The sequence below is a fragment of the Gymnogyps californianus genome, chromosome 10, assembly GCF_018139145.2.
Source record: "Gymnogyps californianus isolate 813 chromosome 10, ASM1813914v2, whole genome shotgun sequence".
Lineage (NCBI taxonomy): Eukaryota > Metazoa > Chordata > Aves > Accipitriformes > Cathartidae > Gymnogyps > Gymnogyps californianus.
The window spans coordinates 11,172,488-11,195,614 of record NC_059480.1 but is presented as its reverse complement, the minus strand read 5'-3'; the positions used below and the strand labels follow the sequence as shown (position 1 = coordinate 11,195,614).

Sequence of the window (23,127 nt, the reverse complement as noted above, 5' to 3'; positions counted from 1 at the left end):
ACTAGATAGTAAGCTGTTCTGTCACCTATTGTAGTGCCCAGTTAGTGCTGCTGAAAACTTCAGCTTGCATATAGGCTTATGAACCAAGGTTAAAAAAAATTATTTTCATAAAGTCTTAAACTTCTACTTAGGAAGTTTGGAAAGTTAAGAAAAATACTACAATATTTATGTGATGTGGAGAAAACTCTAAAAGCAACTCACAATTGCACTTATGAAACATTTAGCAAGAAGTGCCTGAAAAGAAGAAATCATTGGAAAAGCAAGACATGAAGTTTGTCTGATATACAATCAAATGCATTTTTGACATTTCCTCTATCTTTTCTAATATCCTCTGTAATACAGAGTTTATTGGCAACATTTGCCCATTCATCAGACAAGCTAATTGCCAGAGCAGATAAAGTCATGACTCTTGCTTTTGTCCCTTTTTCCTCCATTCTTAATATCTACTCTGCTATTCTCTTTGCTAACCTTTCAACCTTTCTTGTACTAGGGAAAGGCTTTACATATTTAGCTACAAGGCTAGAAAAGGAGCATATATTGACTTTGAAACGGTTCCTGCCATTCTAATATGACTTTATAAGCTACTGTTTCTTTTTCTCTCATTACAGGTTTGTTTTGTGAATTTAGATGCAAACAGAGATGATTGCAGCGATGAGCAAGTGAAACAGGTAACAGTTTAGGTCTTAGTAACACGCACAGTGGGTCTAGTCAGGTACACCAGGACTTTCCGATACAAACCCAGATCAAAATTCTATGGATAAATCAAAGCCCGCCCTAGATTTTTAACCCTTACAGAGAGCAATGCATCAGGAATCTGAAATTATCTCAACACCAGGCCATATTTTATAGCTTTTCTTACTCCCATCCCAGAAATATCTAACGGATTGTTGCAGTCTATGAATTCACAGCAGTTATCATGTGAGTGGACCTCTTGCTCAGCCTTGGTTTTTTCAGAGAAGTGAACATGGGTATGTCATACATCCAATTTTTTAATTTGACTTAATACTACATAAAAATAATTTCTGATGTCTCTCTTTCCTGCTGCCAAAAAGCCTTTGAGAATGTTCTTATTTAGGCCTTGTTCAGCTGACCAGTCTTAGTCAGACTCCAGATACTTTGATTATGTGGTCTTGAGGAGGGGTCTAGATAAAACAGAACTAAAGGTGCATTTTACCTGTTTAACTGAAAGCTTGGAGGGTAGAAAAGGGGATTAAAAAAAAAAAAAGAAAAAAGCTTGGTTATTTTACAAACACTAAGACAAACTACATCATGATACACTATTTAAAATACATACCATTCCAAAACCCCCTCAAATCTGAGGAAGTCACCTTTTAAAGATGCGGCCTGGTGTCAGTTTTGAGTTTACATCTTCCTTTATCAGTTCATTTTCATCATCTTGGCTTGGTGCCTATGATCGACACAGCAATATGGCAGCAATATGTGGTAAGTGAACAAAGGTAGGATGTCCTGACAATATTCAGGGAGTTCCTCAGTAAAGCGTTACGGTTAGTTTGCTGAAACCACTTTTAGCTCATGGGAAGACAACCAATGCTGGGACCTTGTTGCCTCCTGCAAGTCATTCATTAGCAGGAACTGTTTTTCTACGCTGTTTTCTGCATCCTGGATCTGTGAAAATTCAGATGTCAAAAATAGATACCGCTTCTTGCAGCAAAATGATTTTTCTGTTGAATCAGCAGGTTAACTGTGCAGAACAGCTTGAGAGGTTTAACTTTACTGAATCCACAGAAGCACTGGTTGTTTTCTAATAAGCAATAGTTTTATTGTTGTTTACAGCGTTTATTAAGGAACAAAAGCTATAGCAAGTCATAAGGAAATACCAAAAGTTTCTCCCTCAGTCTTAGAGCTAGATATCTGTAAAAGCCAACTTAAACTAGCTTCATGCAGCTACCCTTTACAATGCCTGGAGATTAGATAAGTTCCTCACAAGCACAAATCACCTTTGAAAGCAGCTGCATGATTTTTACCTATCAGCCCTACAGCAGTGGTGCATTCACTGCCCGTGCGCTTCGCATAGCCCTAAGCTCTTCCTTCACAGCAGAGCCTGGTCAGCTCCCCAAAGTGCTGCACCCCAACGTGTCCACAGCTGGCACTCCCCGCCTGGCACGTGGGGGGACTCATAACAGAGAGACCGCAACGTTTGGCCGCGTTTTAGAAAGGTAGTTTCTGGTGCAGAGTCAACACATTTATTAGCCGTGACTGGAAGATGATACTTTTCTTTTAGTTTTCAGTGTAGGTAATAAAAATTCACTGCTAGCACAGGTACTGGGTATTCTTCTCTAAGAGGAAACTCGCTCATCACAAATTTTGTGTATAATATGCAGTTTGTGTAAATTAGCTTTGAGTCAGTAGATTTTTATACAACATACTGGTGTGGTGAAAGCATTCAATGGAAGAATTTTAAAGGTGTTTGCATAGCTGTTGTTCATATGAAATATGTAACTATTTACTAATAGATACCGCTGGATTTTGCATTACCCGTTGAACCTTGGAATGGGTTAAATTGGGGTTTTTTGGTGTAAAATAATCATCTTTCCAGACTTTTCCTTTTTTACTCTGAACAAAAGGTAAGGAACTGGAGTAAAAGATATACAAAATGCCATGATTTCCTACCTAAGAAATCTGATAAAATGTGGCAATTTAGGCAGTAGAAAAATAGAGATACGTAGAGAAATGTGTGTGATAAGGGGAAGGTTATAATTTGAAAAAAGAAAAGGGTAAGAACTTTTTTGTACTATACTGAAATGTCAAACTGAATTGCAGCACTGAATTTAGTTATGTCAAATATAAATACTTAGCCTCATCTGAAGATCAGTCTGCTGAAAAGTGAATTGTTCCCCAAAATTGAATTAGATTTTCTAAGCCAGAAAGTTTTATTATATCTAATTCACTCTGAGGAAAAATAACAGTACTGCAAGCTTATTATTTTGAAGATGAAAAGGAAAAAGTGAAGTATCATTGAATTGCATAGTAACTAAGGCATATGGCTGGGTGCCTGAGATCTGCATTCCCTTAATGGCTTTGCCATTTGATGGCCTGTGTTAATGCATAAAATGGAGGTGGTATTTACTCCCTCTGTAAGGGGTCATCCTTGATTCCCTGTTCATAAAGCAAGCACACTGAGATCCTTGGCAGAAAAGAATTGCAAGCACTCTTAGTGTAGGTATTGTCCTTTTGGTCTGGCCTTTGTACACGAATGAGCACAGATGTCTCCTGCACACACTGGAGAGTCCTAGCAGTATCGCAATACAAATCTCCTATGTTACATAGCATCAATGATGTTGTGACTATTACCGCTTTTGGCTCTAGCAAATATATGACAGGTAGAAAACGATTGTATCACTACAAATGAAAGGTCATGAAGGTGTCCAGTGGAACAGCAAAGAAATGCATATTTCATCTGTGTATTAAATACTTCCGTTATTCCAGGTTTAGTATTGCATCAATTTGATCAGCAGTTTCCAGCTAACTTTCCCTTTGGTTTCTTGCTTGTCATATGCCTAGAGTAAAACTGGAAGATATGCCCTGTTCTCATTACCATACTTACTGAATCTTTTCTGTTTTAGACAATAACAGACACAGTGTTCTCAGTCTTTTAGGAACTCACTCGTAATAGGAAGGCCAAGCATTTAGATGCAGAAATACAATCAAGCTGTTTAGCACATGACTATGTTAAGGGATGACAGATTGTCCTGCTGGACAGTTGTGCAGAAGTTTATACTGTCACTGTTGTCTTGCCTGGTGGCTCAAAAGAAAGAATGTGCATTTTAATGCTGCCAGTTCTATTTCTAATTGACTCAAAGTAGTAAGTTCAAGTCAGCTTTCTACAGGGATGCCTATAAGTGGTATTTCATTTTGGTATTTATGAATATAACTGTGCAACTCAGACTTCATTACCTGAGAGCAAAATCTGTCTTTCATACTACAGAGGTTGATCAGCGTCTCTCCAAATCTCCCCAAACTTATCAGTTCGATGAACGTACAGCCACCAAAGGAAAATGAAATAGTCCTGCTGAGTGGATTAGCATCAGGAAACCTTCAGGCCGATTATGAAGTTCCCCAGGTAGGAATCACACTCATCTTTAAGATCACATCACACCTGTGAAGGATAGAATTTGGAAAATGGAAAAAAGGAAGCTGAAAGCAAAGACCTTGCACCAGTTTAAGAGATGAGTGGGAGTTTGCAAACATAAAAAATAAATCTGTCAAACGAAAGTCTGTTAAGTGTGTGTGGCGAGGGGGGGGGGGGGGTGACACAAAGATAGGAGAGAGATCCTGCTATTCCCTCTAGATCCTGTGGATGTCTGGGTTGCAGCTGATAATGCTTTAAGCCATATTAGCAGTAGATGCTTCAGGGAAGACAGGCATTGGTGGCAGAGATGATTCATAAGCCCAGATTTCAAGAGTAGCAGGAGTCAGAAGGGCAGCACAGAGGGGGGAAAGGAAAGATGTAACACTTTTTCTGTGTACATAGCGAGATCGGGGCACAGCTCCTACAGACTCCCTTTCAAGTGAAGCCTTGCTACTTCCCACTTTTGTTCCCAATCCATCTTCTCCCACGCATGCACCTCAGAAAAGAGCTGATGATAGGACTTGAAGATCCTAGAGGCTACTGTAAGCCTGAAAGTGACAATGGAAAATACCAAGCTACATTAACCATATCAGAGCTGATACTCATTTACCTTCTGTCAACTTAAAAAGTAATTAATGCATTAATTAAAACTTAACCTTTAAAGGAGATAAAGGCAAAGTTCTCATACTAACTCCTTCACTCCCATTATTGCCAATGAAACGTTCCCTATCTGTGATCTGGAGGCCAAGAATTCCTCATACTGGCACCACATAGAGAAAGGAAGCAAACAATAACATTTGCTTAAAGGCATTTTAATACACAAGTTCCTGAAGCTTAACTCCTTATTGTAATAAAAAGCTTTTTCTTTCTTTCCATTTTTATCGTACTTTACACCTATTCATGTCTGTGTAAAGAAAGAGAATGAAAAATACTTCAGTATTTTTTGGCCTGATTCTGATCTCATTTGGCCAAGCGTGAATCGGGAACAACTTCATTAAAACTGCAGAGTTATCCTGGAATACAAAACTGTCTCAGCAAACTTAAAACATGAACAGGTATCTCCAGTTTTATCTGCTGCAGAAAAAAAAAAAGCAGAAAACTTTTTTTCACTGAAATTAATTTGTGTACAAAAGTCTTCATGAAGCAGGCCCTGGAACAGCTGTATTGCAAAGATCATTGAATTTTATGTTATACCAATAAGCTGATCTTTAAAGAGAGAAATTGCCTGGTTATTGAGCTTTCTTGCCACTTGTGACTAATAGCTGAATTTAGAAAGATTTTAAAAAGTAATAGCACAAGCCTGTGGTGGGAGCAGTGGAGCTCCAAACCCCATTTGCCTGAAGGGAAGCCACTCCAATACACGCAAGGGTGTTTTGAGGCCCAGACAAGATGACTCAAGTACCCTAGTCATCCCCATCTCCGAAAGACTACGGCCGTTGAAACTGGCAGCCTTCTCAGAGAGAGTGCAGGCAAGAGACAAATGAGAACTAACCTAAATTTCTGTCTTGTAAGATGAGTAAAGCTTTGCATTGAGGCTGGGTGAGATATATTGGCCAGGATAAGCACATGCTATGTTTGTGCTTACATTTGTTTGGCTTTCCAGAGAATTTCATTTGTAAGGAGACTCGCATAGTTTTCATACAAGGATTTTTATTCTGCTCCCCCTCAGCCCTTTTCACAAGTACAACCCTGCAAACTGTGGACTGGAGAAACAGCAGGGGAATGTTTGATCTAAGTCTGCATCTGTTTTTAATAACATTTTTTACAATACGGTGTATGCTCAAGTCTGATTCAGCAACAATTTCTTAGCAGCTCGTTAAAAAAAAAAATCTATCTTTTCTGTTTTAACACACTAATTTATCTGGTTTTCTGTTCAGACCCATTTTTTAGGTGGAAAGGAAGAGCAGGCTAATAAAACATGCTATTCCAACATAATGCTCATCCCACTCCCTTTCTTACTAGATATTTGCTTTGCATTCACACTCAAAGACAAAAGATCTAGGATAGGGTTACATTATGCTAGATACCGTGCAAATGCACAAGGGGTCCAGGGCATCTTTTGCACAGCTTAAAATCTACTGCCTTGATCCAGAGTTGGTTCCACTCAAGCTGGCTCCTTCCTGGAGGCCTGGAGTTAAAGCACAAGATCACCAGCTGCAAAAGCTTGGCTTTGCTTCAGAGTACATTCATACCACAAATGTGGTCCCATACAGAGATATCAACTTAGCTCTGTGGTTGTATAAATATCCAACAGTTTTAATATCAATAAAATGAGGATAACAAGAGTTCCTTTCTCTCAGTTTCTGTCCAACTTTCAACTTAATTGTACAGCTTCTCTGGATAAGAGAGTTTTGTATAAAGGCTCAGCACAGTGCGCAGTGGAGCCCCATTTCCAGTGGGAGGTTACACTGGTCTGAAATAATGGGGCTTTGGGCAAATAAGGAATGAGAGGAAGAGCAGCAAAGAAACAAAATAAAATGCTATTTTAAAACAGTCTGTAGGAACATCTAAAGGTGACCTGCTCTTAACAGTCTCGCCAGCCAGTATTTACAGGGCTGCCTTCAAACAAGCGTTGCAACAGAAATTATCCTGAAAAGGAATTCATGCCCACAAACAATTCCTTCAAGAGACAGGTAATACAGGGTGGTGTGAGGCCATTAATAACAGTATGTCGGATGGCTAACTCTGACATGGCTAAAAGCAAATAAGTCTCTGTCATTAAAACAAGAAGTTGATTGAAAGCGAACAACTTGGTAATTTCAACAAAATAAAGATGCCCCTGTGATACAGCTGAGTTCTCTACTAAAATGCTTGTATAACAAAAGCTGTCAGTCCAAGCGGTCTTATTTTGGCATATATGTAACTGCACACTGTATTACAAACATCTAAATGACAAGTTATATTGCATCTTTGCAACAGAACATTCCTGAGATATTTATAGGGAGGGAAGCTTAAAATAAGTTTTATTTTTTTAATTAAATAACTATTTGAGATTCTTTTCCCCTCTAGTGTCCTTGGCTGGCAGATGTCTGCTTGGTTCAGTGTGCGAGGGGGGACAGGAAAAACAGCACAAGCTGCATCATTTTTGAAATAAACAAGTTTCTGATTGGACTTGAGCTTGTTCAGGAGAGACAGCTGCAGATAGAAGCTCATGCCTTAAAGCCCGAGGATGACACAAACTGCTCAGTGTCCTCAATAGAAGAAGATTTCCTCACAGCATCGGAGCACCTCGAGGATGACAACGAGGCTGATGAATATAAAACTGGTAAAAGCAATGGGACTGAGCATAATTCTGCTATTGTTTGTACTGCAAAACAGCTATAGCAATGCTCATGAAATTGCATTTGATGTTAATTCATGCATATTTGTAATTTAGAAAATGGACAGTCATTCATATTTTTAAATTGTTGTTCAAAGACAAGGTTACATGGTTGTGCAGTAGCTTTACAGAGCAGTAATGTGTTACACAGTTGTGCAGCCATTTTCTTTTTAAAGTTACAGGGTACTCTGCAGAAACTAATTTCTTATTTTTCTTTTACTAGGTCATGAAAAATTAAGTGTTTCGGAAGCATCTTCAGATGTGAAAAAAAATAAAGGCAAGGGATTTGAAAGTCTCCACTACAGAAAAGCCAGGTTGCCATTCATTCTTGAAGGGAACTGCATTAATAAAGATAATGCAGCTACTAGACTCTCTGAAGCTGTGAATGTTGTGGCTGAAGATGGCACCTTACAACCTGAAGATAAGTCAGACCAGGAAATACTGTGGCAGAAGGAATTAGCTGGAAGAGCTACTTCATCCTTTAGTACTACTAATTTGACTAGTGAGGTTGAAAATTCCTGCTCAGCGCACATGTTAGAAGATGTATCTTTAACCAAAATGGCTAAACAGGAGCTGGGGCCTCTGTATGACCCAACAGCGAAACACAACGGTAAGACAGACAGAGAGGATTTTGCAGGTATCAGGAAAACTGATCCTCCCTCGCAAAACGAGCAGGCGACTACAGGTCAGTACGCCACAAATTTAGCAGAATCTGTTCTGCAAGATGCGTTCATTAGACTGTCACAGTCTCAACCCACTTTTAATGAGGAAGCTGCAGTCAGCATCTCCGTAGGAAGCTCCTGTAAGTCAGAAGACGTATCTGCTTCCCGATCATGGAATGAACTTCCAAAGATCGTCATAGTGCAAAGTCCAGACAGTTCTGAGAATATATCTGACTGGCCAGGGTCTGCCTTCCCCAACCTGTGCCACTGGACTGAATCAGAAAGTTCTGCTGAAGTTTCAGATTACTTTGAGGAAGAACATTCAAACGGACACGGCCAGAGCGCACTGGAAGTGGCTCTGGCTTGTGCAGCCACTGTTATTGGAACCATTTCCAGTCCCCAGGCTGCAGAAAAATTCAGACAGGATCAAGAAGCCACAGACTCTAAAAGCGGAGCGGTTGATAATGAAGAGCTACACACAGCATCTTCACAGCCACTTGATGACTCTGCTGGCACACAATATTCATTTCCATCTGCACTGTGTGGCATGACTCAAGTAGCAAGTGCTGTAGCTGTCTGTGGTCTGGGGGAAACAAAGGAAGAGAAGTACCCTGCAACTTCGAGTGGACTTCTGTCTGCTGCTCAGACTTCTGCAGCCATTACTCTTCATTGTAGCATAGCTATAGGAAGCAGCATGGAGAAGCTAAATGATAGCATTGCAGAGACGCTTCTCAAAGAGGCATCAATAATTTTGACAAAACCCAACACATATAAAAATGTAGGGCATTTTATGGAATCCATAAATGGAAAAATTATTGAAACAGCAGCAAGGCCACGGATTCCACACACTGATGAAGTAATCAGGGATGAACTTGCGCAAAACTTATCCAATATTATTCTACGACATTCTATTGAAGAGGTTAGGAAGAAGAGACAGCTACACCCCTATTCAGAAAACAGCTCAAGTACACAAGACATTTTCATGGAGACTGCAAACGAGTTGCTTTTTAACATAATATATTTCACTTGCAAGAAGATGAGTGACATAAGACAAGTTGAAGAGTGCTCTCCTCCTCTCCTTTCCAAGGGCACAAAAGCAGAGAAAGTAACAAGAGCAGAAGGATGGTCAACACAGGCAACAGCACATGAAACTTCACACAGCCCCCTTGATCACTCTGCTGTTAAGCCGTTTGGTACATCCTACAGCACTAGTGCTAGCAAAGATCTTGGAAATGTCACAAATACTAGGAAAAGTAATATGAAAGATGTAAATAGCAAGGAAAGTGCCACACTGAATTCAGAACGAACAAGTAGAGCTACAGGGCATAACGCGCTTGTTGCAAAAACATCTCCCAAGAAAAGATACCTGAAAAGAACCGCACGAGACTGTTACAAATCCCCAAATCAGAGTAACAACCATCAGAAGAAGAAAGACTATAGATCATTTTCAGACAGAGAAAATACCTTTGCAAACAATGAATGCAGGCATGGTGTTCAAGAACAGCTGTCTTCCAGTGCCACCACGAACGCAGAAAACCAGGCCAAGCGTAAGTGTGATGCTGTGCTAAATAATGATGTTCAGGTTAGCTTGTCTTTATTAGGAAATCATGTCTTGCTTCCTTCTCAGCCTGTGCTACAGGTGAAACATTCCAGGGACAAATATTGTATAACAGATTTTGCAGAAGAATTGGCAGAAACAGTTGTCTCTATGGCAACAGAAATAGCTGCCATTTGTCTTGAAAATTCAAATGGAAAGCAACCCTGGTTCTGCGCATGGAAGAGAGGCAATGAATATCTGGTGACCCAGAGTTTATCATGCAGAACCATGAAAAGGAAAAAGGAAACCCATGCTAATGGTTCAGTTGTTCGGAAGCACAGGGCACCTAGACTTAGTGAGATCAAAAGAAAAACCGATGAGCATCCTGAGCTAAAGGAAAGATTGATGAATCGGGTAGTAGATGAATCTATAAATCTTGAGGATACACCAGATTCAGTCAATATCTTTGCAAATGAAGTGGCTGCCAAGATCATGAACCTCACCGAACTCTCCATGGTTGATACCATCTGGCAAGGTCCAAACCACCCCAGGAACAGGCTGCACTGTGAAAGATGGAGCCGAGCCAAGGCCTCAAGCTGTGAGAGCATACCGGAGGAGGACTCGGATTCCAAAGCCTCTTTCAATACCCTAGGCCTAATGAACACCTTTGGTCAGCCTTTGAGCCAGACAAGTTCTGTCTCAAAGCAGTCCAGTTGTGAAAGCATTACAGATGAATTTTCAAGATTTATGGTGAACCAGATGGAAAATGAAGGAAGAGGTTTTGATTTATTACTGGATTATTATGCAGGAAAAAATGCAAACAACATCTTAACTTCTGCTTTGCAACAGGTAGCCAAGAAAAATGGTCATCTTACTGTAAGACCAAGTTGCCCATCCAAACAGTCCAGCACAGAAAGCATAACAGAAGAATTTTATAGGTATATGCTAAGAGAAATAGAAAAAGAAAATAAAGATAACGTATCTTCCCCTCGGAATTCAAAGGACTGGTGTGGCAGTTTGCTACCACCCTCTCTACGATCACCTTTTTGCTTTAGGCAGTCGTCAATGCCTGACAGCAGATCATCAGGCTCTAGGCTAACAGTGAATATCCCAGTTAAGGCAAATTCATTAGATGGATTTGCCCACCATCACCAAGATTCCTTAAGTGTACAGCCAGTCAGTACCGTGGCTTCTTTAGGTCTTTGCAAGTCTGACTCATGCCTGTACCAAAGATGCAAGGCTGACCAGATAACAGATATGTTGATTCACGAGACATGGGCAAGTTCTATTGAATCTCTAATGCGCAAGAACAAAATCATAGCAGATGAGGCAGAGGCTGCAGAGGCAGACCAGTTTCACAGTGATTCCCCGCCACATGTGGAACAATATGCAAACAGGCTGGCTGCAAATATTGTTGAAAGTGGTAAAAATTTAATTGTTGTCCAGCAGGATTCCTTTGATTATACAAGCCGAGAACATGTGCTGGAAAGCAAACATCCCCAAAGCACAACTCAGATTCAATCAAAACCCAAAAGGGAGGGAGTAAATTTGAATGAGAAAAAAGAGCCCATGAAGAGCCCTGGATGCCTCCCTGCAGGTCAGCACAGGGAAGTGCCTTTAATTCAGATAGAAACCGAGCAACGAGATGAGCCAGACAAAGACTCGGAGTCCTTAACTTCATGTGGCCCTTCTGGAAAGGAGCATCAAAGCAAAGAAAAGCCTCCAGAAGCTTTTGATGGGAAACACACAGTTTCCAGTTCCCTACTAAATAGGTAAGTGACAAAACAGCAAATCAGCACATTTCTTTGGTGTTTGTTTCAATTTCCCAGTAAAAATTACTTTGATAAAGGAAGAAGATAAGAAGAGAAGCACTTTTAAAGAAATAAACAGGTTAAGTTCTGACTACAGGTTTCTAATGGCATAAAATCACCCAATCATATATCACAGTGCCAACTTCTGGAGCAAACTTACATTGAATATGACAATAGTATGATTCTGAGATTCAAATCTAATACTGCACAGACAAGTAAGTTTTCTCTCTACGGATACTTAAGTCTTCCATAGTCAAGACAGGAAATATGGACAAAGTTTGAACTTCCATTTAGCGCTGGCTGAGATCTCAATTTAAAAAAAAAAAAAAAAAATCAACGTTAGTGTAAAACAGAAGATAGCAGGATTTGACCTGTATTTCTCTGCTATGCTTGTTCTTATAACTTATGCTTTGTGTACCTGGAAACAAGACCAGGCTTCCGAGAGCTTGAAGTTCAGCTTTGTGTTTACAGTCTGGAGCTACAAGTAATAAAAATTCTTTAGTGGAGGAAATAAAATAGTAATTAAAAGCACCCCTCTCCTCCTTTGGTTCAACACTTCTCTGGTAGAATTCAGATAGAGAAAAGAATAACGTTTCATGTTATTTTAATTTCATGGAGTTTATACCACAGCTTATGACCCTCTCCTTACAGCTGTACTCCTTTTGTTGAGAAATCTGCAACTTGCTTTGGTTAAGGCAAAGTGTAAGCCCAGTATGAGAGTACAGTGCAAATGTATACAATTGCTGTGGATGCTGTAAGGTTAAGAGCAAGGCTCTCTCTCAAGGCATTGGCTATTTTTAACTGTACTTCATCGTGTCTGTTACTTTAATGGTATCTAAACTGCCAATCACTTGGAGCATTGCAGCACCCCATTACCTCAGAGTGCTAGAAAGAGTGCAGGTGCTAGTGTTAAAAACCATTTTCTAGCTCATTTTATTCTAGGCAGTGCTCTGTTTTGTCTTTTGACAAAGCTCTGCCTGAAGTGAGAAAGCATGTACTTTCCTGTGTATGGTAGCAATTAGGCGGATAATTATCATAGTGTCGCTATTCTTTCATACTGGCTCTCTCCCACTAACCTTCCTCTTCCTTTGAGCATAACCTGCTTTTAATAAGATACATTTAGAGATCTACCTATTTGGAACCTTGACTGAAAATGAAGTTATTTTCATGCAGTTTATGAGCCCTTTAATAACAACTTTTCCTCTGCCTTTGGTGCAGAGTTCCCAAAGTGGCTATGGGAAGTTTAAAGCAACAGGATTGGTAGGGCAGAATTAGTAACCAAAAGCTACACCTACATGAGCATTTTGGTTCAGCGATGCAGTGCAGTTCTGAATCAACCTGTCTCCATTTCCATGCATCGGCTCTGTTTGCAGCATGCAATGCAGATTTCTTTTCAAGGAATCTCAACCAGAAGCTGCACAAGTGTGTACCAGATGTGCTCGTACCCCTGCTGGGAAGGCAAAGCTCCCAGTGATTCTTCCCATGGATTTGAACCACTTGTGGCATGGCTGTCTGGACCAAGTCTAGGCTGAAGTAAAAACCTAAAAATGTATATAATGTAGATATAAAAGCGTCAGCACCAATTGCTTCGATCCACTCCTACCACATGAAATTACTTGCTAATGTAGATACAGGCACATAGGACTCCAGGCAAAATATCAAGCAGACATATACTCGATTAGAAAAAAAAAGGGGGGGGGGGCAAACAAAAAATAGCTGTGCAGGCCTGGGGAAGAGGTCTTCAGCAAGAAAGAGTTGTTTCTGGTATGTAGGCAGTGCAACAGACCCAGTCCTGTCACAGTTACACAGAAACTGTTCCAACCGACTGTTCCGAAGTAGGGAACTGTCAGCTCAAAGCATCACTAGTCTGAGATGTAATTGCATAATGAATCAAACAAAATCCAAAATGCCAAGTAACAACGCCCACAAAAATCTCTTGTATTTTGGACCAAGTATTAGGTGCTACCTGCCCTGTATTAAAAATCTGAATAACACCACTACGCTGCAACCTGGCTGCTCAGGTTACTACAGATGATGAGTTTTGTACCTGAGGGGTCAGGGATGACAGGCGTAGTTATTTGACAAATGTTGGCTGCCTGGTAGAGTGAGGCCTCAGGCAAACAAGTCCCTTTCTCCCTGTACAGGAGGCTGCGTCTCTCTCTGGCATCCAGCATTAATGCAGCAACTTCTCAGTTGTCCTGAGAGTGAGAGCGTGGCAAAAGGAGATATCCGCAATGATATTGTCTCAGTATATTCTTAATCAAGTTAATTGCTTGGGAGCAACAGAATTTTTGGGGTGATCTCTTGCTCTAACTGAAGACAGGGCGCCTCAGCCATAACTATAGATAAAAGTCTGAAGACAAGAACTTCTCTAGAGGGATCCTGCAGAGGGTTGCCAGTATACATGACATTGTTTTAATCACAAAATTGCAAATGCAGACCATCCAGTAAATATAACAAAACTACAATTTTGCTTAATTGTTATTCTGCTGCTGTGATGATATAATCAATTCTTTCTTATCATCCAAAAGGAGGGGGGTTTGGATTATTATATACTTTTCTGCTTGCATATCAAAAGTCCCACGGTAAGTCTCACAAAGTCCAGTTTGGCTCTGAAAAGTTACCATAAATATAGTTTTCTTTTTTGTTTGTGTGTGCATTTGCAGGAGTATGTATATATATGTGTGTGTCATATAAATGTGTGTGTGACAGGTCAAGTGTGCAGAATTATAAAGCATTTTTCCTTTAACTCTGTATTTTCTAAACTTAGTCTGGGCTCCATATTCAGTCTGGTTTCTGACTACCTGCTGCACGCCTACCTAGAAAAAGAATACTTTGTCCTTCCCCAACCTGAGCAGCAAAGATCCTAAGAAACACAGAAGGCTAGGAGTCATGAGTGATTCACAACCCACAATACTTCCTACTTTTACTTGTAGACCTCTTTTGGATCTACAGTGCTAACAGAATAGAAAACCCTGGCAAGAAACTTATTCACCCATTAGTAGGACAGAGATTTAGTGCCAACATATATTTCCAAGAAATGCTATCGTTCTGCACTAACATATACCACGTATTTCAACCACTGATTGACTGAAGTGCATTAAGCAATAAGGCCTATGCAGTGAGCAGTTCTTTTTGTACATGTAAAATCTTTTTGTACAAAAAGTTAAACATTTTTTATGCATATTTCAGTATAAGGCTTACTTTGTTTTCTGTTTGTTTATACCAGTCATAAGAAGATCCTTTTTTAAGAGCATCTTAGACCATATGTTCAGCTGGAGTTCGTGTATAAATTATAAGCTTGTCCAATCTCTTGCATCTGTATAATTTTGCAGCTTGTTGACTTTAATGAGCAGCATTGCCTGAAGATTGGTGGCACCAGTTTGTTTGCCTATATTACAATATCAGTGTGCCTTCATTATCACCCTACCAGCAACAGTCCTCAGAGCAGACCGGATGCTGAAATCATAGAGGAGACAAAAACAGCTGAAGAATTTCCAAACCATCTCAGCAGCAGTGAAGAAAGCACTGGCAGCTGGTCCCAGCTAGCTAATGATGAGGACAATCCTGACGACACAAGTAGCTACTTACAACTCAGCGAGCGATCCCTGAGGTACCCTTATTGTCTGTTCTCAGTATACAATATGGTCTAATCAACCAAGCCAATGATTTGACTACCGTGCATCAGAAATGAGGGTCAACAGCTTGAGATTTATTCAGAATACTGTAAAGAAAGCCTAATGACAAAATTCATCTCTTTATTTTTAAAAAAGGGAAAAAAAATTAGCCACGTTCTGGTTCTCAGCCAGGTCTTTTTATTATTGGTGAGCAGCTAGATTCAGACAAAGAAAAAACTTCCCAGCACCACTCAAGTGCCTCGGTCCTACAGTGAAAGGGCCATCGGACAAGCTAATTGCTACCGTCTTTCCTTTGATTTATTTGCTACTATTTGCATAATGTTTATTTTGGCATCTCCTTAGCTGAGATTGATGAGACTGCTATTCCTACCAGGTATTTGTGCACTGAGAGCAGAATAGAGCCCTGACCTGCTTAGACTGGCACAGGGGCGCAGACTAACAGAGGATGACCGAGTCCTCCCTGATCAGGCATAAATTCCAGAGCTCCCATTGCAATGTGCTGCTTTTTGTTCCTATTCAAGTCAGGACACGTGTTTAAAAATGTTATCTGGTCCTTAGAGTTTATATAAAGTGACGTTAGTTTGACTTCAGCCCTTTCACGACTTCAAATTGAGCAAGGTTTTTTCTTCACATGCTCTTAGATTAGGTTTTAAAATATTGTCAAGTAATTACATCTTTCTCTTGGGTTTTAAGCCGACAAGGAGGGAAGACAGTATGGTAATGAAGCAGGGAAGAGAAAGAGTCTCTGTCAGAGAGCACTGTTGGCTAGCTGAAAAAATACTGAACAAAACTTGTCTGTCAGTGTGGGTGAACATTCATCCCATTACTGTAGTATCAACCTTTAAACAAAGTCCCTGGTCTGAGAGCTAGCGTATTGTGCCTTTTGGCTCTGCATTGAAACAGAAATTGCTACAGCAAGTCTGAACGCATGGCGCGCTGACATTGACTCAGAAAAACCTTATGGGGAAAGGAACTGTCTAATCAATCCTTCTAATGTAAGGAAAAATACTATTAGTTGCTTTTCCAGTAAAAATTAAGCGGTTCAGGTTGACTCACCACACAGAACTTGTTTCTGCTAATTGACTTGCAGCCAGCAAATTCACAACCTGTTCATGAGACTATTACAATATCTGCATAAACATTCACTGTCAAATTTAGAGTGACGTTATAAAGATAACTGGTACTATTTTGTCCAAATATTCTCAGATGTAATACTTCATTCTTGTGAAGAAGCCAAAGAGAATACTTCTACGTAGTACTGGTCCCAGTGAGCACTGGCTTTAGTTAAAATTTCAGTCTTTCAGAGTAGTCAGAAGCATAAGGGGCCATCACTGTACCTGTGGGTTCCATCACATCCCTGATAGCGTTTGGGGTATGATGTAATACGCTGAAACTGCTGCTGGTTACAGGCATGGAGTCACCCAACAGGTAAGTAGTATGGTGGGCAACCAAATGCCTTGCTGTAACTCACCACGTTCAGAGGTATCTGAATCTCTGCAGGTTTTTCCAGGACATCTCTGTACCTGATAATCCTTCTTTTCAAGGACTCATGCAGATGTTTTTTTCATTTGAGGCCAAATGTTCATTGCATAAGCCTTTCACAAGAAGACGGTCCACTTTTTTTTTTTCCCAGTTTACAGCGTCACTTGATACATACTCCATCTAGAACTATTTTAATAAAAGCCTCATTATTTTGAGCAGATTAGTGTGCTTCATTCTGGGAACGACTTGCTGAGCACAACTGGTTTTGTGGAACTCTGCATAACAGGGGGCAGCCTCCTCATTTTGCTTTGTACGTAAATAAATTTTAAAAAAGATGTATAGAGACATGTTCAGTGCAGCTTGGCACTAATATTTAAACTTTTGCTTTGTCAGCAATGGCAACAGCAGTACAACTAGCAGTCTTGGCATTATGGACCTGGAAATTTATCAGGAGAACGTGCCATCTTCTCCTATGATTAAGTAAGTAGTCACCGAAGTGAGACTTGATGTTTAGTCTAATTTTAACTGCAGATCGTTTACGCCATCTAAAATGTGCCAAGCCCTGCTTTGCACCTGCTGCTGAGCCTGCCCTTAGTTTCAGAAAAAAGCACATGCAGGTGTCTGTGCAGAGTGATAGCACTAGGCAGTGGCAGCTTACAGGAAAGCCCACCCAGGTGGATCTCTCAAGACAATACGGATCCACCAACCGCTCTGCCTAAAAGACAGTTTTCTGCAGTATCGGTTTCCCATTGTGTGAACTTTCTTCTCCGAATAACTTCCAATATTATCAAAACTCTACTCTAATAGCAAGTAAGGTCAAGCAAATAAGGATCAATTAAAGTTAAAGGAAAAAAATGTGATAGCATTCTTTCCAAGAATGATAATAATCTAGCCCAAAGTACATCTTACCTATTGTTTCTAGGCATGTTTCTACTGAGCATGCAATGAAATTATCAAGAGATGTGCAAGCACCTGCCTAAAGATTCTGGTACCCTGAAACCTGGTCTAACTTGCCAGCTGGTGAATGTCACGATGCAGTCAGGGCATGGCCACTGCAGAAGTGTATAGACTATACATCACGCATGAACATGGGAACTTTGTGAAGTCGGTGACATCAGAATATCTTCACAGCTCGTTACCAGACTATACTACAACTGTCCTGCTTTCAAGAGGCTCTTTTTTTGTAAGAAATCTGGGCATTCATATTTCTGTAGAGTTACATGCATCCTCTCTCAGCTGCCGATTCAGAGACTAACCTTGTTAAAACATGCCCATCTTCACGGTAGGCAGTGATACCTCCTACACACATTCCTAAAGATGACCCCTCTCCCTTATATTTCCAAGGACCAAAGGGATAAATTTCTGACTCCCCTTGTTAGCTTTCAGGGGCTATTCTCAGGTGTTAGCCAATAGGCGCGAGAAGTTTGTACTGCCACAAATCAAAGTCAAGGCACACAGAATACATCGGCTGTTCAAACAGAAAACTGGTAAAAAATCTGATGGGAAGGAAGTTATTAAGCACCTATGATTCTAAGTCATGACAAACCATATGTTGCATGCTGCCATTTTATTCTTTCCTCTCACATCTTGCAGTAACCACTACAAGAGTATATATAATCTTGATTCTTTGAAGCCTTGGGGAGATTCTGAAATCCTGTGAATGAGGGTGGTAAAGACTAGCGTCCTCCCGTACTAGAAAAAAATCTTGCACTTGCAGCGTTCCCCCTGATTGAGGGCAGAATGGGACAGGCTGGAAACGTGTACTGTAAGTGCTATCCCTCCAGGAGTGATGAAACGGATGCAATAGCCGTGACATCAATAGTGAATTTGCTGTCTCCTGCCACACGTACATGAGTTCAGAAATGGAAGCTGAAGCAGTGACCACATGCCTGGAGTTTGTTTCCTGTAGTTTAAGAAAGAGATGGTACATAAAAAAATGAAGATCTTTGGAAATTTTTGAAAGGTGTAAACAGAATTTGTTTATCCAAACCAGCTAATGTATTTAAAACCAGCAGTACTTGAAGTCATTGATAGTTATGATAGTATTTAACTATTAAAAAATAAAACTGGAAAGCAAGACTGGAAGAGATTCAGCCAGGGAATATAGCATTGCAAAATGCAGACATTGGAAGTTCAGTATTTCCACCCAGGTTATGAGACTTGCTGTGTCTTACCATTAATGTCATTATGTAAACTGTAAGGATACACAGGTCCCGGTGAAATGTAATACACAGTGCAACCAGGACAAGTACTTCATCCTATTACGGGAATAATATTCCCATAGCTTTTCCTGATTTACAGATTAAATAAATTAAATATATTCAGCATTTTATAATTTCATCCTATGTAACTTTTTTCTTGCAGTTTTCTAGGTCTTACATTGAGGGAGAAGTTTATCCGTCATGAAGCAATGTTGTAGACTGTTCCTAAATATCACTAATAAGCTTTGTTGTTGTTTGTTTCTAAGTGAATTAGTAGAAGAAAAGGTTTTCCTTAAAGAACAGACAGAAAATACAGAGGGTAAGTTGAACCATATCAATTAAAGCATACAATTTGAAGTTAACACAAGTAGTTGCACAGTAACTGTTGGGATTATTTTTCCAGAAAGTACTTCTGGGCTTTCAGTGGGAACAACTAATTGTCAAAAGGACCTGCTGGTGATAAACTTTGATCTGGAACCAGAGTGCCCCGATGCAGAGCTGCGAGCCACCCTGCAGTGGATAGCCGCTTCTGAACTTGGAATTCCAACCATCTATTTTAAGAAATCTCAGGAAAACAGAATTGAAAAGGTAGTATTTACAGAATTGGGCATACTATCAATTCGCTTTAATCACAGTAGCAGTTATGATTTATTCAAGTTACTAAGCTTAAAAGCAGATGCAAAAACATCTTCATTACAGCAAGATGGCAATGCTACTGTTTATTACAGAAAGGGAGGAGAGGATTAAATGTGTCAGAATTTAAGGTATGTGAAATATTTAGTAGATTGTCCATGGCACAAGAAACAGTATCACCATGAGACCTTCTCCAAAGCCTGTATAACATGCTTTGATGAATCTGTTCACTTTTTCATATCAATGATGCGTGAAGTATCAATGCCCAAGGCAGAATTAACAGAAAGTCCTTTATGTGGCTGCATTTGAAGGGTTGCAGATGGCTTACATGGAGTTTAAGCACGTAGCTTAAAAAATAAAAATCAAAATCACTTGCGTGTGGACATCACCCATACAAAGTTCTGCCACTCAGTGACAGTAAGAGCTGACTGTGATGCGAGACAGAAGTTGGACTTAAGATTTCCTGCTTTGAAATTCCCTGGTCCTTACGCAGGTTCTGCCTTGCCTGCGACACTGATCAGGGCAGCCTCAGGCAGGTCCGAGCTTGTGCCTGGCTGTTCATAAGCTGCTATAGCTGGGGATACAGCAGGGTACCGCAGGGGCCTGGCAGTTCCTCCTACATTTATGTGAGACCTACCATGGCCAGATGCATTGGCTTTATAGTTACTTTGTGCTGGCAGAAAAGGATTGCTGCTCACCCAGGAATGGGCCCACTGCTCAAATGTACAGAAGAGGCTAACTGCAAAATAAAGATAACCTACATTAGCTGAGGTTCACTGTCTGACATAACAAGACTACAAGGCTTCTGCACCAGAGCTGATAGAAGGTTCAGAGGACAGGCAGGAGGGCCCTATCTGTGTAGGCATATCCTTATATTATTACTCCCCCGAGAGACAGTTTTAGCCCAGGCAGTGACCAACCAGGGTTTCCAGTGGAGCCATATTTGCAGTCACACATCTGTTACTTGGAAAATTAGACTGACTGATTGAAATATTTTGCATCATCATATGGAAATTATGAAGCACCTCCCCTGGCTTAGCAGTAAAAAAGTGCTACGTGTGCCAGTACTCTTTTGCTCCTGCTCAGGCGTAGCTTAGCCTCTGCCAACCACCACTGCGAAAGCAGAAGTCTCTTTCCAGAGAGAGGCAGACAGACACAGACTACCAGAACTGAGAAACCTTCTGAGGTATCAGTCCAAGCCAGAGCACCAGGAGCAACACTGAAGTCCAAAGTGGCCACAAGAAGTGCAGACCGTTTCTATTCCTGAATGATTAGTTGGTGCTCCATTGCAGATACCACCAAATACCACTCACAGCATTGCAGGAATGACCGAAACAGCTCCATTTCCAAGGTCAGCAAGAACGGCTCAAGCCTTAAGGCTTACAAAAAGTGTCACAGTCTTCAAATCAATTAATGAAAAAAGTGTTACAAATCAGTATTTTGGTCTTTTATGGGAAGATCATTTTGAGTAGCAGAGATATTGTTTGATTTTCTTGAGTACATGCATTTGGGAATCATAAACATAATTTAAAATGCATTCAGCAGCAACAGTCCAAATTGCATCTAATTAAAGAAACAGCTGTCAGCTTTACCCATGTGCTTTGGCAAACAGTTAATTCAATTGCAAAAATACACTAGAGAATAATGAAGCACATCCTGCCTACAACAGTGCTCTTGGAAATCGCGTGCCTATTAAATATCGTTAAAATACATATTAAAAGTTTAGGCTTCAGTATGTAAATAGCAAACAGCTACACTAACTAGAGACACACAATATTTTCTTGCGTGGTTTAAAACTGGAAACAGAGAAGGAGCAAGCTAATTAGATATTGATTGTGAAATTCACAGAAATGAAAAGCTTTGATTTTCATTTACATGCTTCAGAAAAAAATGGGACCAGATGTATGACACTGTGATGCCCATTATTAAGTACAAAGTGGACAAAATTCAGGATTTTTTACAGCTGCTTAAGGACATATATTTAACCTCTGGTTTATCCGGGAGTTAAAAAAAAAAAAAAAAAAAATCAAATATAGATACTCTCTGTAATTCAACCACAGTTGTGGCAAATGTCTTCATGTGGCAGAAGTTTACCCAGAATTCCCTCTCACCAGTACTATGTGAATATGTAAAATACTGTGGGATGTATATGTGGAAATACAGAAAATCAAATCTAAATTAAAATATAGCTAATGGTAATGAAGAGGGATTTTTTTTTTCTTTAAGATGGATAGTCACACTTCCATTATTTTGACAGTGAGTTGTCGATAACAAGGGAAGTTGTGATCCCTTATCAAGCTCACTTTCACTGCTCTTACTTTCACTGCAATAAATAAGAAATAATTGATGAGAGCAGCTAATTTAGAAAATGTCATGGAGATCTGACCAGTCTTTGGGGAGCTATGGAACTTCAGAAATGAAGTTTTATAAATAGAAAGAACCTTTATGTTGCTGTGCAGTGAATTGTGTCCACTCCCTCATACAGCAGGGCATTTACAAAGGATGGTCTTACAGCAGTTTGTGCATATTCATTTAACAAAACCTTAGCAAAACGTTAACCAAATCCTAAGCGTGCTTTGTTTTGGTTTTTTATTCAGTTTTTAGAAGTTGTGCAATTAGTTCAACGGAAGTCCTGGAAAGTGGGGGATATCTTTCATGCCGTGGTGCAGTACTGCAAGCTCAGTGAGGAAGGCAGAGAGATGACACCAAGCCTGTTCGACTGGCTTCTCGAATTGGGTTAAGGAAGTTCACCTGTTCAGCATTTTTGTTTTATTCCAGTTTAAATAAGCAGTGGTTCGTGTAACGCTCTGATTTCCAAACATCACTGAATCAAATCAGCAAAGATATACAAACTCTACAGAAACAGCACACGTCCGTTCCACAACTGAACAAGGAGCAAAGTGAAACTAAGGTGTATTGTATCTTTCTGTATCATAAGGGACTCTTGACGTATTGTGCTATAGGATGTACTGTACCAGGAGGGGATGGATTTTTAGCCTTCTGAATTAATGGACTACACAGTAAAGGCTTAATTAAGTATCTAATATGTTCCATTTTCATCAATTTGATTAAATCAATCAGCTAAAATGGAATAGTACACTAACATTCAGTTTTAAAACGCCAATATTTTTTGTTTAACTATTAGAACCAGAGTTTGTTCCAGGATGCCTGGAGACACCCACGTCCCTAGAGAAATAATTTTTTTTTTTTTTTTTTTTAAATCCCCATAGTCTGCTAAGGGGTAAAAGCTTTTGAATACTTAACACCTTTGCAGTTAGACAACACAATAAAAAGCTGCTGAAAACACGTTTTAGTTTCTTTCAATGTGATTATTTCTCTTCCATAGCTGTTCCCGATTCCTGTCTTCTTCTCAAGGAAATAAAATCTAGACTCTCAGTTACTACCCTTAAAAAACTCCTTCCTTTTCACCTGGAGGCAGCACAGTTCGGTATAGCTACGCCTGGTATATCCCTGAACACAGCTCTGCAAGTCGGGGCAGCAGGTTTCTAGGCCCTGTCGCACCACAGACCTGCTGCGTGACCTTGGGCGAGTCATTTCACCTCTGTGCCTCAGTGTCCCTACCTGGTAAGAGGGAGTAATGATAGTACAATCGTTACATAAAGTGCTTCTATTTAAAGCACTATGTAACATGCTACATATCAGTTAAAAGCAGTGAAAAAAATACTATTTTTAGTTTAATCAAATAAATTGTTAATAAGGTGAAGAAATGCATATCTGAAAAGAGTACCATCTC

At 40.0% G+C, this 23,127-nt stretch overlaps 1 protein-coding gene across 1 annotated transcript in view; it reads left to right on the top strand.

Moving 5' to 3' along the window:
• SPHKAP (SPHK1 interactor, AKAP domain containing) overlaps positions 1-22,114 on the top strand; it is a 54,013-nt gene extending 31,899 nt beyond the window's left edge. Inside the window, exons 3-10 of the mRNA XM_050902774.1 lie at positions 609-668; positions 3,947-4,081; positions 7,100-7,355; positions 7,633-11,364; positions 14,720-15,032; positions 19,007-19,059; positions 19,144-19,328; positions 21,971-22,114. Of these exons, the coding sequence (XP_050758731.1) occupies positions 609-668; positions 3,947-4,081; positions 7,100-7,355; positions 7,633-11,364; positions 14,720-15,032; positions 19,007-19,059; positions 19,144-19,328; positions 21,971-22,114 (4,878 nt within the window). The remainder of the gene's footprint in view (positions 1-608; positions 669-3,946; positions 4,082-7,099; positions 7,356-7,632; positions 11,365-14,719; positions 15,033-19,006; positions 19,060-19,143; positions 19,329-21,970) is intronic.
• The last annotated feature ends 1,013 nt before the right edge of the window (positions 22,115-23,127 follow it).